This window comes from Scyliorhinus torazame, chromosome 6, assembly GCF_047496885.1.
Source record: "Scyliorhinus torazame isolate Kashiwa2021f chromosome 6, sScyTor2.1, whole genome shotgun sequence".
Taxonomy (NCBI): Eukaryota; Metazoa; Chordata; class Chondrichthyes; order Carcharhiniformes; family Scyliorhinidae; genus Scyliorhinus; species Scyliorhinus torazame.
This window is the reverse complement of record NC_092712.1, coordinates 289904282-289917733: the sequence shown is the minus strand read 5'-3', so window position 1 is coordinate 289917733 and position 13452 is coordinate 289904282. Positions and strand designations below refer to the sequence as shown.

At 47.3% G+C, this 13452-nt stretch overlaps 1 protein-coding gene across 1 annotated transcript in view; it reads right to left on the bottom strand.

The window, feature by feature from the left end:
* LOC140425486 (collagen alpha-6(VI) chain-like) overlaps window positions 1–13452 on the bottom strand; it is a 185276-nt gene that overhangs the window by 140393 nt on the left and 31431 nt on the right. Inside the window, exons 5-8 of the mRNA XM_072509804.1 lie at window positions 11982–12542; window positions 9387–9944; window positions 6891–7466; window positions 2058–2624 (exon numbers count right to left, since the gene is read on the bottom strand). Of these exons, the coding sequence (XP_072365905.1) occupies window positions 2058–2624; window positions 6891–7466; window positions 9387–9944; window positions 11982–12542 (2262 nt within the window). The remainder of the gene's footprint in view (window positions 1–2057; window positions 2625–6890; window positions 7467–9386; window positions 9945–11981; window positions 12543–13452) is intronic.

Here is a 13452-nt window from a genome sequence, read left to right as displayed (position 1 = left end):
CTGGAGCACATGGTTATAGACAAGGCCCTACTACCATGATCTCTGACCAATCGGAAGGATGGGTGTGTGTGTATTGGCCACTGAGTCCTCAGGGCGCCTAAGAAGCTTTGGGGAAAGGATGAGGTGCAGACAAGGGTCTTTAGGTGCATCTTTTAGATGGAACCAATGAAAGGTCATCAATCTGAGCCATGGGGCTGGATTTTATGACCCTCCCCTGGCTAGCTCACCACGTTCCTGCCCAGGTCCACATAAAATGGTCAGTGGGAAGGCTCCAAAATCAGCAGCACGCCCACAATTTTTAAATAAATAATTAAAGGACATTTGAGCTTGTTACCAAGCTAGTTAAGCCACATATTATGCTGTCCAGCACCCCCCCCCCCCCACATGCACACCCATGTCAGCAGGTGAGCAGGAATTGGTAGGCCATTTGTAAACTCAAGTGGTTAACAGTTAGAATATAGAACATAGAACAATACAGCGCAGTACAGGCCCTTCGGCCCACGATGTTGCACCAAAACAAAAGCCATCTAACCTACACTATGCCATTATCATCCATATGTTTATCCAATAAACTTTTAAATGCCCTCAATGTTGGCGAGTTCACTAACTGTCCCCACTGTCCTTGACTGGTCCTACTCTTTCCCTAGTCATTCGCTTATTCCTGACATACCTATAGAAAGCTTTTGGGTTTTCCTTGATCCTTCCTGCCAAATACTTCTCATGTCCCCTCCTTGCTCGTCTTAGCTCTCTCTTTAGATCCTTCCTCGCTACCTTGTAACTATCCATCGCCCCAACTGAAACTTCACACCTCATCTTCACATAGGCCTCCTTCTTCCTCTTAACAAGAGATTCCACTTCCTTGGTAAACCACGGTTCCCTCGCTCGACGCCTTCCTCCCTGCCTGACCGGTACATACTTATCAAGAACATGCAGTAGCTGATCCTTGAACAAGCCCCACTTATCCAGTGTGCCCAACACTTGCAGCCTACTTCTCCACCTTATCCCCCCCAAGTCACGTCTAATGGCATCATAATTGCCCTTCCCCCAGCTATAACTCTTGCCCTGCGGTGTATACCTATCCCTTTCCATCATTAACGTAAACGTCACCGAATTGTGGTCACTGTCCCCAAAGTGCTCTCCTACCTCCAAATCCAACACCTGGCCTGGATCATTACCCAAAACCAAATCCAACATGGCCTCGCCTCTTGTTGGCCTGTCAACATATTGTTTCAGGAAACCCTCCTGCACACACTGTACAAAAAACGACCCATCTATTGTACTCGAACTATATCTTTTCCAGTCAATATTTGGAAAGTTAAAGTCTCCCATAATAACTACCCTTGTAGGAAAGGGGTTGCCCTGTGTGCATCGGAGGCAACCCACTCCCAAGATGTCACACTCCTTTTGTTCCAAAATGCCTGGTCTCCAGAACCGGCTCCCCAATCCCTCCCCATCCAATAACCCCCGTCTTACCTGCCTCCAGCATCCATGTTCACAGGGCCTACTTGCAGTCCCGGCAGTGTCCACTACTCAGTTGTGGCGGTGCCGGAACTGCTAGATTGGACTGCCTGTCAATCAGATTGGCCTGCAGCTCTTGAGGGTGAGAGACTGAAGCCTCACTCTCACCGAGTTTAGCCCACTGACAGCGCGTGTTGCCGTGGAGCAACGTTTTAACAAAGAAATCTTAGTTGGGTTGGCGACTCATGTTGGCAATGGGGTTGATGGAGGGCCGGCGAGTAATACGCCACCCCCTCCACCTCCCCATGAATTTCTGTTTCTCTGCTGCCTGTGCTGCTGAATATTTGCAGCATTTTTTGATTCGTCTCAGATGTACCAGAATTGCACATCACCTCCGCGTCCCTCTCGACATATATTAGGATCTTTAATGCAGAACCAAAAGGAAAGAACATTTCAATTTATTAAGAAATACTAATGCCAAACTGCATTTAATTTCCTTTCATGGTAAACAGAGACACTGGACATAAAGTTAATAAATATCATTACAATACTGCACAAAAATGATTTGCAATTTGGAATATTGTACAAAGCCCACTGACCTTCTGCTGGCGGGACACAGAGATTGTGAACAATTCTGCTTTTAATCTGATCTAACTCAGCAAATTTCTCAACGTAAATCTTTCTCTCCGGCGCTCCACTAATTTGAAGCAGCTCATTTTCGTTTGCTTTTCCAACACCAATGGCAAAAACATTGATGTTTTCCTTCCTTAAGCTGTTGGCGGGGACAACCACGCTGTCTTGGGACTTCCCATCTGTAATCACCAGGAGGTGTTGAGGGACCCCTTGCAGCTTTCGACTTCCTGTTGTAGGTTGGAATAAATCCATCACAAACTGAAGGGCCTTCCCAGTCATGGTTCCTTGGGACAGTTGTTGGATTTTCTCGATTCTATCCAAAAGGTCATGTTGGCCACTGGTGCCATTCAGTTGGAAGATGGTGACTGGGGTTGTGCTGTACTCGACAACAGCAAACTGAAACTTCGTTGGACCAGTATTGAACATCTTTACCACACTCTTCAAGATATCTTTCTTGCGCTTAAAGTCACTTGCAGAAGTACTTCCCGATCCATCAATCAGAAAAACAACATCTGCTTCATGAACTTCACAATCTACAAAAGGAAAACACAAAGTCACTCAGGACTACAAAATATATTAATGCTTTCAATCTCTATGCCGTGGGAAACTTTCCATTTTTGACCCCAATATCATTCACAATACAAGGACAATCTAAGGGGTGAAATTTGCCAGGGGAGCATTTCTCACTCACCTAACCCCAAAGTCCAAAGATGTGCACGTTAGGTGGACTGGCCATTCTAAATTGCCCCTGGCAATTTAGGCTTTCCAAGGTTGGGTGCAGACTTGGTGGGCCGAATGGCCTTGTGCACTGTAGGATTCTATGTTTCTTGCCATTTTTGGTGACTCTAGTAGAAAAGTCAGCCTTGAGCCTGTTGATTTTAAAATGGGCTGCCCTGCAGCAGCCACATGCTGGCTGCGGCCTTAACAAGCTGCTAGCAAGGCTTCACATTCAAGTCGATAGGCACAGCAACACACTGTCCCCAAAGGAAGAATCCCCCCTCCTCTCCACTTCCTTCCTGCTTTTTAACCAGAGTTGCAAAAGTAATGGGCTGGCCTCTGTCATTCCGCCTTCCCCAGCCATACTTGTTATTGTGACGGAGGCAGAATGAGGCCCATAACTGGCTTTTAATTTGCCGATTAATGGCCTCAAAGCACCTAAGGGCAGAAGATCTGGCTGGTGCCTTATCCATCCACCCTTACATGGGTGCAAATCACAGGAGATTATATAGTCCCCCCCTTATGGAAACTTGCATCACAGAAGATGCCATCCAGTCCATTGTGCCTGTGTCAGCTCTTTGACAAAGCTATCTGATATCTTCTACTCGATTACTCTTTCCCCAAAGTCCTGCACTTCCTCCCCCCTTAACAGTGCTATCTACTTCGCTTTGAAATTTACGATCGCGAGTGCTTCTAACACCATTTTAGAGAGTTCGACAGTGTTGTATTAGCCTACAAAGGTTATCTTTGGGAATTTCCCAATTGCTGGTAGCAATTTTGAAAGATAGACATGTAGAGGAACAAGGAAGTTGGATTTCTATCACTCAGGATGTCTCAACTGTTTTACATCCTGCGGGGTTTGATTGAAGTGCAGTCACTGTTGTCATGTAGAAAAGATGACAGGTAATTTTCACACAGCAAGGTGCCACAAAGCAACATGACAATAACTTGCTTAAAGATGTTGACTGGAGGATAAATGTTGGCTCGGACATCGCAGAGAGGTACTGCTCTCCGGCGAAACCATATCATGGGTTTTTAACGTCTCGAGGCCTCCTCTATTTAACCTCTCATGCAAAAGACAGTGAATGAGAGTGACAGGGTGGTTGCTCCCTTCGTCCTGCGCTGGATTGTCAGCCTAGATATTGTGCTCAAGTCTCTGGTCTACCACTTGAACCTGCAACTTTCCCAATTAGGAGCAGGGGCGTTACCACTGAGCAACCACTCTCATAGTGGAAACAATCAGAAATCACAATCAAAGGTTTGTTTGGACAGATGGCTTTGAAGGTGGGTTCGGCTATAGGAGAGAGGGAGATGCGGAAATTTTGGCTGCAGCATGGGAAAGAGGGATGGAAAAGACGTTGAAGTCAAAGGGATTTGGGGAGGTTACAGAAGTGGAAGAGGCTATAGCAACAAATGAAAAGCAAAGCGATGTAGGGATTTTAACAGAAGGCGAAGAATTTTACCTTTGAGGAAATGTCGGTCACTGTGGACATGGGTGATGTGTGAACAGGACTTTAGCGAAAAAAGGGGCGGGATTCTCCGTTCGGGATGCCCGGATCGCGTTCCCTGGTGGGATGGAGAATCAGGCATCGTGGAAAAATCGGGAACGACGCCGGGCGCCAACCCGGTCACGATTCTCCGACCCCCCACTAGCCGTGGGAATGAGGTTCATGACCGCGCGTGGCAGGGGAATGTAAATGAATGCAAATGGGTCTAAATTACCCATTTAGAGGGCCCTTGACCCTATGCTCTCGCCCTCCATGATTCCCCGGTCTCTACGGCCGGGAATCAGGTGAGCGCGGATCACTTGTGTGTGATCTCTACCAACGTGGCTTTGGCGTGGTGGACCTCATGGTGGTCCAAGGGAGTAACTCTCCCGAGAAGGTCCACGTGAGGTCCACGATTCCAGGTTGAGAGAGATCACCCGAGCCCAACCGAGGGCCATCCCCCCTCCCCATAATGCACTGCCACTATTCCAGGCATCCATCAGAGGGGTCTCCACATTACAGGAGTAAATATAAGGGACCCCTATTACTTGGGTCCCTGAGGGGGTCTCTCTATTACAGTGGTCCCTGGGGGGTCACCCTATTACAGGGATCCATAGAGGGTGTCTCCCTATTACAAGGGTCCGTGGAGGGGGGGGGTGGGGTCAGATCACCCCCGCACTTGGGTAGTTGTTCTACCTGACCACCAGTCTCTAATGGCACCACCATGATTGCATACCAAGATGAGCTGGTGGGAGCTGGGGAGGGGGCTTAGGGTATAAAAATGGGTACTGAATGCTGATTTGAACACAGATTCAGATGAAATGATGGATCATGGCATTGGCCATCAGGAACGCCCATTGCATTCATGATTAAACATTCACTCCCTCCCCTAGTGGCACACAGTGGCAGCAGGGAAGTGGCATCCACTTGGTGTCCTGCAGTAACTCGCCAAGGTTCCTTCGACAGCACCTTGCAAACTCAGGAACTCTCCCAAATAGAGGTGCACGAGAGCACCCCCACATGAACGATCCTTCCAAGTTACATCCTGACCTGGAAATATTTATTGTTGCCAGGTCAAAATCTTTAAACTTGTTCCCTTATTGCACTCTGGGTGTATCTACGCCACAAGGACAGTGGAGGTTCAGGAAAATGGCTCACTTTCTCAAGCGCAATTAGAGTAGGGTAAGGAGCCTTTCCAATGAATGAGCGAAAAAAAACCTTCAAACATCCAGCATTTCTAAGGAAGCAAAGTGTTTGCATGCGTACTATGGCAAAAATAACCCTTGCCATATTTGCAATCAGCAAAATATCAGATATATCAGGGCTGGGATTCTCCGAGCCTCCGCTCTGAAATCGCGCTCGGCGTGGGGTCTCAGACCCACGATCGGGTCCGATGCCAGGACGCAAACCTCCGGCGACCGGAGAATCGCCACCAGTCATGCGCTCGCGGTCGACGCGGCACCGGTCGGGGGCCGTTGAAAGAGGCCCCCACGGCGATTCTCCACGGTCGACCGGCCGAGTTCCCGCCGGCATGGTTCTAACATGGTTCCACCCGGCGGGAGCTCAGACCCGCAGCCGCATTGGCCGTCCTGGTTGGGGGGGGGGGGAGGGGGGGTGGATCAGACTTCAGGGGCGCCCTCCATGAAGGCCAGGCCCGCCTTCGGAGGCTACCGATCGTCGGGCGCGCGCGATATGGGGGGGCCTACCTTCTTCCATGCCGGCCCGCTGAGTGGCTCCGTCATGTTGCGCGGTGCCGGCGCGGAAGTGGCCGCCTCGCGCATGCGTGGACCTGCGGTTGGCAGTGCAGGGCCGCATATCGCCGCCTGAGCTGTGTGGAACACTCCAGCTCCGCGCTTGACCCCTGTGGGCTACAGAATCGCTGGGCCAAGAGGCCCATTGACGCCGGCGTCAACACTTAGCCGCGTTTTTGGTGATTCCTGACCCAGATATCAGGGGCGACACGGTGGAACAATGGTTAGCATTGCTGCCTCACGGCGCCAGTTTCGATTCCGGCCTTGGGTGACTGTGTGGAGTTTGTACATTCTCTCTGTGTCTGCGTTCTCTGGGTGCTCCGATCTCCTCCCACAGTCCAAACATGTGCAGGTCAGGTGATTAATGTGCGGGGTTGCGGGGATTGGGCGGGAGAGTTGGCCCAGGTAGAGTGCTCTTTTGGAGAGTTGCTGCAGACTTGATGGGCCGAATGGCTTCCATCGGCACTGTAGGGATTCCATGGATTCTCCTCTCTTTGCCCTCTTCACATACTTGGACCAATGTGATCTCAAGGCTAGGCCCATTTATTTCAATTAACCTAACTCTGGATGATCTCAGAGTGGAGGGAGGCGGATATGCATCAACCTACCCCAAACCAGCTAAATTCAGAACGTTTACACAAGTAAGTCCAGAATGGACAGGTTGGATTTCCAATTTCCCAGCAATCGTGGAATGTTAGTAGAAGGAAACAGGGTAGAGGGGCCTGGCAACCCATTCCCCCGACCTCACCCACTTCTCTTTTGCCCCTCACTGAAAACAGTGTCATCTACCCACCCATTGCCCACCCTACTGACAGAACCCATTCGGTTTTCCCAAATCACATACCGGGCTTAGAATCGTCACAGAACTTCTGGAACATGGCTTTCATCAGGGGTCCCAAGGTTTCAAACTCCAGGGCATAGAAGGGGTTATCTTGAAATCCAGCAATCTGCAGCAGTTGATTTTTATTTTTATTTTCTACACCAATAGCGTAAATATTAATATCAGAGTTCCTGATGACCTCAGCTGCAGATTTTAGTTGCTGCTTATCCTCCATCTTGCCGCCGGTAAAGAGCAGGAGGAACTGCGGCACCCCAAATTGCTTTCGGCCACCTTCTACCGGATCTAAAAGGCCTTTAGCATAACTGAGGGCCTTTGCTGTGTGGGTGGATCCACCCACGGGATTCATTCCATTGATTGCATTCTGGATGCCGTTTTTATTTGTGAACTGATCGAGTTGGAAGACAGTTTGAGGGTTATCACCGTACAGCACAGCTCCAAACTGAACCTTGTCCGCAGCAACATCAGAACCATTCACCAGCCCTACCATGAAATCTTTCATGTGATTGAACTGAACAGCAGAAAGGCTTTCTGATCCGTCGATTACAAAAACGATGTCTGCGGCTTGTGCCCCGCACCAATCTGTCAGCAAAAAACAACATAAAAACAGATCATTTAAAAAAACAGACATCAACTGGGTATTTTTAGCAGTCACAGTGGCCGCCATTTTACAAGCAATTTCATTCAATATACCTCTTGTTTGGTCTATTTTTCCGAAAGTAAGGTGAAGTGATAAACAAATTGACAATGATTTACATACTGCCTTTAACATGGTAAAGTGGCTCTCGATGGAAGTGTATGTTATCAGACAAAAGTTGACCATCGACCGAAATTTTCCGGCCCTTTCTGCCGGAGTGGGGGAATCCTCCGGCCCAGCCGATGGCGACCACCCCCCCTGCAGCACGTTCCCCAGCAGCAGAGAGCGCAGGGCACGCAAAGCCGTGCAGACATTGGCGGGTTAGGAAGATCCCGCTGCCAATTAGTGGTGGGCTGCCTCCTCCATTGCAAACATGCGAGGGAGGGAGGGGGGGGGGGGCTGGAAAACACCACCCATCAAATCACATTAGGACAGGTGACCAAAGAAATGGGTTAAAAAGGAGAAGATAGAGGGGCTTTTGGTCGGAAATCTCACAGCTTAAACCTAGACAACTGGAGGCACAGAAAGGAAAACAAATCATATTTATCCATGACTGGTTGATGATTCTCCTTCCAGTAAGTAAGCTGAAGATCAAACAAAATTACCATTACATTTCAACTAAAGGAAGATCTGCTCATCAGATTGTCAGGCTGCACGTTTTCCCCCCCAGCAGAGGATAATAAAACATTGGAAATGTCTCCACTAAATGTCTGTGAATGTTGGAGATTTCAAAGCTGAGATTAGTAGAATGTTGTTCGGTGAGGGCATGGCATTTGGATTAACATTGGGAAAACGGAGTTGGGGTGCAGATCAACCACGATCTGATCGAATGATCGAACAGGCTTAAAGGGGGCTGGATTGTTTAATTCTCTACCTGTTAAGCAACTTCAAATTGGAAGCCGATTTGGCTGCACTCACATTCAGTAAAATACTAACAGTTCTTCTTGTAACATGCTGCTTAATGCATTCAAATGTGTGTGCTTGTTTACTGCAGTCAACAACTTGTTTAAAAATACACTGTTAATGAGACAGCTGAATGAATGCTTATAAGATTTATAGGAGAAAAACATCCTTGAACTGTGCCATTTCTGAGGGGCCTGATCCTCACTTGTTAACAAGTAGTATATCTATCGCTGGTGTAATAGGTGCAAGACCTACTGCTTTGAAAAGCAAGTGCAAGGCCCGGCTGGGATTTTCTGCTGACACTCTTTTCGGGCAGGTTCGGTAACAAGAGCGGAAATTCTCGCGAAAGGCCCAAATCGCATTTTACGTTGGTGGAAAGTCACGTAGCGATTGTCCTCACCCCTGCCAGTGACATAATGTAACAGCAGCGTTTAACGTCGGGAACATCATTCTAATACATTTCTAATACATTATCAGGCCTTCACACCTTATCATCTCTCCCCGCCCGTCCCCCCACCCTGATCTCCCACGGCGTGCATCTGGCGGACAGACTCCCACCGGAGGAGCGAGTGCATCACTCGGGGGGAGGGGGGGGCGGGGGAAGAGGGTCATGTCTGGCACTCCCCCCCCCCCACCCCGGCACTGCCGGGGGGCAATTGCATTGGGGGGCTGGGTTCCATTTTAACTTTTGTGCAGCCTTTACAAATGGTGCCCCGATCTCCAGATTTTCATAAAACTAAGTTGCTGGTGGGTCGTGCTCAATCAGAGCCCACCTCGCCAGTGTGACATCGTGGGATTCGCCCCTTGAAGTTTTCTGCACTATGTTCCTGACGAAATGGTGGAGAAAGTGCCGTTGGTGCCAACGCCTTCAAAGCTGCTTTTCCCACTCGCTGCCACACTCTGTGAAGGAAAGGTAAGACTCCACCCATTGTCTTTAAAGTCATGTGTAAACTTTTACTCACCTTTATGTGTGCAAATCTCCCATGTAACTTGCTGTTCTATTTCCTCCAGTAGTTCAAAGTTCTCAACATAGTGAACTTTATCCCAAGCTCCTCCAATTTCCAGAAGCTGGGTGCTGTTAGCATTGAAAACGCCCATGGCGAACACAGTGACGCCTTTATCCCTTATGGTTCTAGCTGGTTGAAGGACCTCGTCCTGCGCCTCTCCATCAGTTATCACTATGAGGTACTGTGGGATACCAGGCCGACCCCCTCTGGCCTTATCAAAGTAATCCGCTGTAAAGGTCAGCGCTTGACCTGTGTAAGTGTGCCCTCCCATCTGCTGCACGCCATTGATGGCTCTGTGTAGGTCGGCTTTTGCTGAATGTCCATTAAGTTGGAACTCTGCCATGGGCTTGGAGCTAAATTGAACCAAACCAATTTGAACTTTATCTACCCCCAAGTTGGTTTTGTTAACTAAAACACCGATTAACTGTTTCATTTTCAGAAAATCTTTGGCATTTATGCTTCCTGATCCATCAATTAGGAAGATGATGTCGGCTAGGTCGAGCTTACTGCAGGCTGAAAGAAATAAACATTGACATAAGTGAGATTTCAAATTCTTTGTCATTCTTCCATTCCTGGTAGAGATCTGATATACTAGAAATATTGTGACATGAGATGACTGAGACACTCTACAATTCCAAGGTTATGGGGAAAAGTGTCATTTTAAAACTCTTTCCATGTAACTGTGTATATTTTAAGAAACTTAACTTGTTGGTGCAGTGTATAATGAAGACTGAGATAGCCCACTGGACACTAAACATATCAGGATGATAAAGAGTTCACAAATATTAGGCCAGCAACCTCTTAGCCAGAAGGAATAAATGTAATAGTAACACAAAGAACTGAAAAATTACTGGATAAAAAAGTTGAAACTCAAGGGCTCAATGCTAACTCTGTATGCCAGAGCCAGGTGAGAAGGCAGGGGGAGTTGAAAAGGGAGGAATGACTTATCTCTTCTGATATTGTTGCCTTCCTGCTGTACCTATTAACCTGCTCTTTTGCTAGCCAGGAAGGCACCTTCCCAAGGTGGTAAGCCAATTATAAATATGCAGGGCGAAGCCTGATGATTTCACTGCAACATGATTTGCTCTTTTAGTCCAAGGCCTGAGCAGGACAAGTGATGACCTCCCTACCGGTCTGACATGCCTGCAAGCCGTGTGTATCATAGGCCCGAAGAGGTCTTGCAGGCAAACGTTTAATTTTTAATCCAATTCCTCTAGGCCTCATGAGGCAACCTTACCCCAGGTTCCTCAGCCACAGTTACTTCCTTCACACTTCGCCCTACCTCAATGCTCCACTTCACCTTATTACTTACCTGAATACTGGATATCCATTCCACAAGTCTCCAATCATGACATTCTGCTTCTGAATTCCCGCTCCCTCCCATTGACCAGGTGGTGCATCTGTCTGGCTTCATATTAGACATGGGAACATTGTAATCAGCATCACAGGTCCAGTAACCAGCACACATAGAGAACCAACAGGGCTTCTCTTTTCGACCGCACTAAAGCCGTGAAGCTCAGTTGGCCCAGGTTGACATGGGAAGAAGATTCGACTTGCGAACAAAGTACTTGAGGATGACAAGTGGCTTTTAGAATTAAAACCCAGAATGGCCTTAAAGCTCCTTTACAGGAGGAGGTGAGGGTAGAGAACTATTTGGGAAGGAGGCATGAATAGTGAAATCCCAACTTCAATTGCCAAAAGTGCAACTTAGCAAATTCTCATATTATGAATGATGGACAGGTGCCGGTTCAGTGCCCCAATACTGTAGATTCAAGATAGATTTAAATATGCTGTAAGTAATATTCCAGCAGTGGATGGATCTCCTGGGTCTCCTCCACTTCGGAGAATTTCATATTTTGTTTTGTCAAGTAAGGGCTTGATTTTTCCAGCCCTGGCTACCACCAGGATTGTCTGGTCCCAAGGAAAATCAGTGGGCTTTTGGCTAGGCTGCCGACTCTACCGCAGTGGCGGGACTGGAAAATCCAGGCCTTGGTCTCTTTCTGGCACAGATTACACGCCCGGAGTTAGAATCACCCCTCTCTGAGACCCAAGTTGCAATTCGAAGACGAGAAAGGAAATTTTAGCTTTCCAGAATTCTTGATGGAAGAAAAACAACAAAAGAAATTATGATGAGAAATCGCTTAGACTCTCAGTACAATCAAGAAGATCTTGGATGATGCCTCGATTCCAGTTCTTACACTTGGCAAATTCTCGTCTCTATGCTCGTCACCTCACGTTGCTGGAATGCTGGCAAAGACTTCAGAAAGACACCAATGAAGGCACTGAGCCATACAGATCAGAATTGTTCCAGGATTGATTCTCGTCTGTCTGACATTGGCTGGTCTCAATGAAGCTGGGAAACCAACTGGACAGGGACCAAGTTATCTGGAGTTCACGCGCATTGTGTTCCAACTGGTGAGTGGGCAAACAAAGTACTAAATTACTGCACAAACATGCATCGCTCCACCATCAATGCTTCCTGCACTGTAAAGTGTGGAACACAATGTACAATCTACCCCTTTCACTGAAATAGAATGGACAAACTCTTACCTTCCTTTGAACAGATATCCCGTACAATACTGTTTTCGATATGTGCCAAAGCATCAAAATTGTCTGTGTAAAAGACTCTTTCGTCAGCACCTGCAATGAGCTGAAGTTCATTTTCACTTGCGTCTCCCACGCCAACAGCATAGACAGTGACCCCCTGTTGCCTTAGCTCTACAGCAGGATTTATCACATCGTCTTGTGACTTTCCGTCTGTGACGGTGATGAGGAAACTTCGCCCTCTGGTTTTCCGGCTTCTCTCCGCGTCGATGACAAAACTTTTCATGTATGTTAGCGCACGCCCTGTGTTAGTGCCCCCTTTGATTTGAACAATTTGTTTAATCGCTCGCTCTACTTCTGTTTTGTGGGTATATTGTGTGCTTTCAAATTCCATTCTTGCATTATCTGCGTACTGGACAACAGCAACACGAACCTGGTCTGCACCGATACTGAATATGTTCACGATGTTTACCAGGAATCTTTTCAAATCTTGGAAGCTTTCAGGTCTTATGCTGCTTGACCCATCAACTAAGAAAAATATATTGGCTTCTTCAGTTTCAACGCAGCCTGAAAAGAGAAAGGGGACATTGCTTCAGTTAGTGTTGAAAAACCGGACGCCAGCACTTTGATGCTAATTTGTATGGCTTAATGGAGAAGCCACATTGTTACAATTTTTAAATCTTAATGCAATGGTAGACCTGAGAAGTATATTCTTTCTGCAAGGGGAGGTCTTGTGGCATAATGTTAGCAGCCCTACCTCTGGGCCAGAAGCTCTGTGTTCAAGTCCACAATCAGGACTTAATGGACATGGAAGATGCATTCATAACATGGTCAAACAGGCTGATTATTGACCTGTGAATCCTTCCGACATTCCCAATAGCAGGCAGTAAGAGCAGGAGAGTTTGCTGACCATCCATGTTGCAGGAGGCAATGGCAAACCACTGCAGTCAACATTTTATTTTGTTTTATTTAATTCACTTTTATTGAGCCAGGTAAGTCAATTGACAATCAATTTTAATTCACAATAATGACCTGACCAAGAGGCCAATTACGGCAGCAACAGAAATGACAAAACCATGCCATTCGTTTGAATACTAAAAACAATAAAATACAAATTATCAGTGAAAGAGAGTTGACAGTTTAGCAAGCACAAGTATCGGTCAGAGCCTTAACCCTTTGGCGAAAGGTATCCAAAGTAATAACATCTGTTAGTTTCAGCTTTAGCTGTACCTTGTTCCAGTCATTGGCAAACATCAACTAAAATGAATTATGGCCAAAGACTGCGCTCACCCTTGGGGGAGCAACCCGATCAAGTCACAAGACCTTAGATTACAAGAGACAGTAAAATGTAACAAACTTTTCAAATAGGCGGGTGTTTTCCTGAGCAAGGTCCGATAAATTGAAGTAGCCTGTGGAGTTGGCGCCTTGTGTGCAATGAGGGGCAGTTCATCAGGGAACACAGGTCACAGTGCACTCA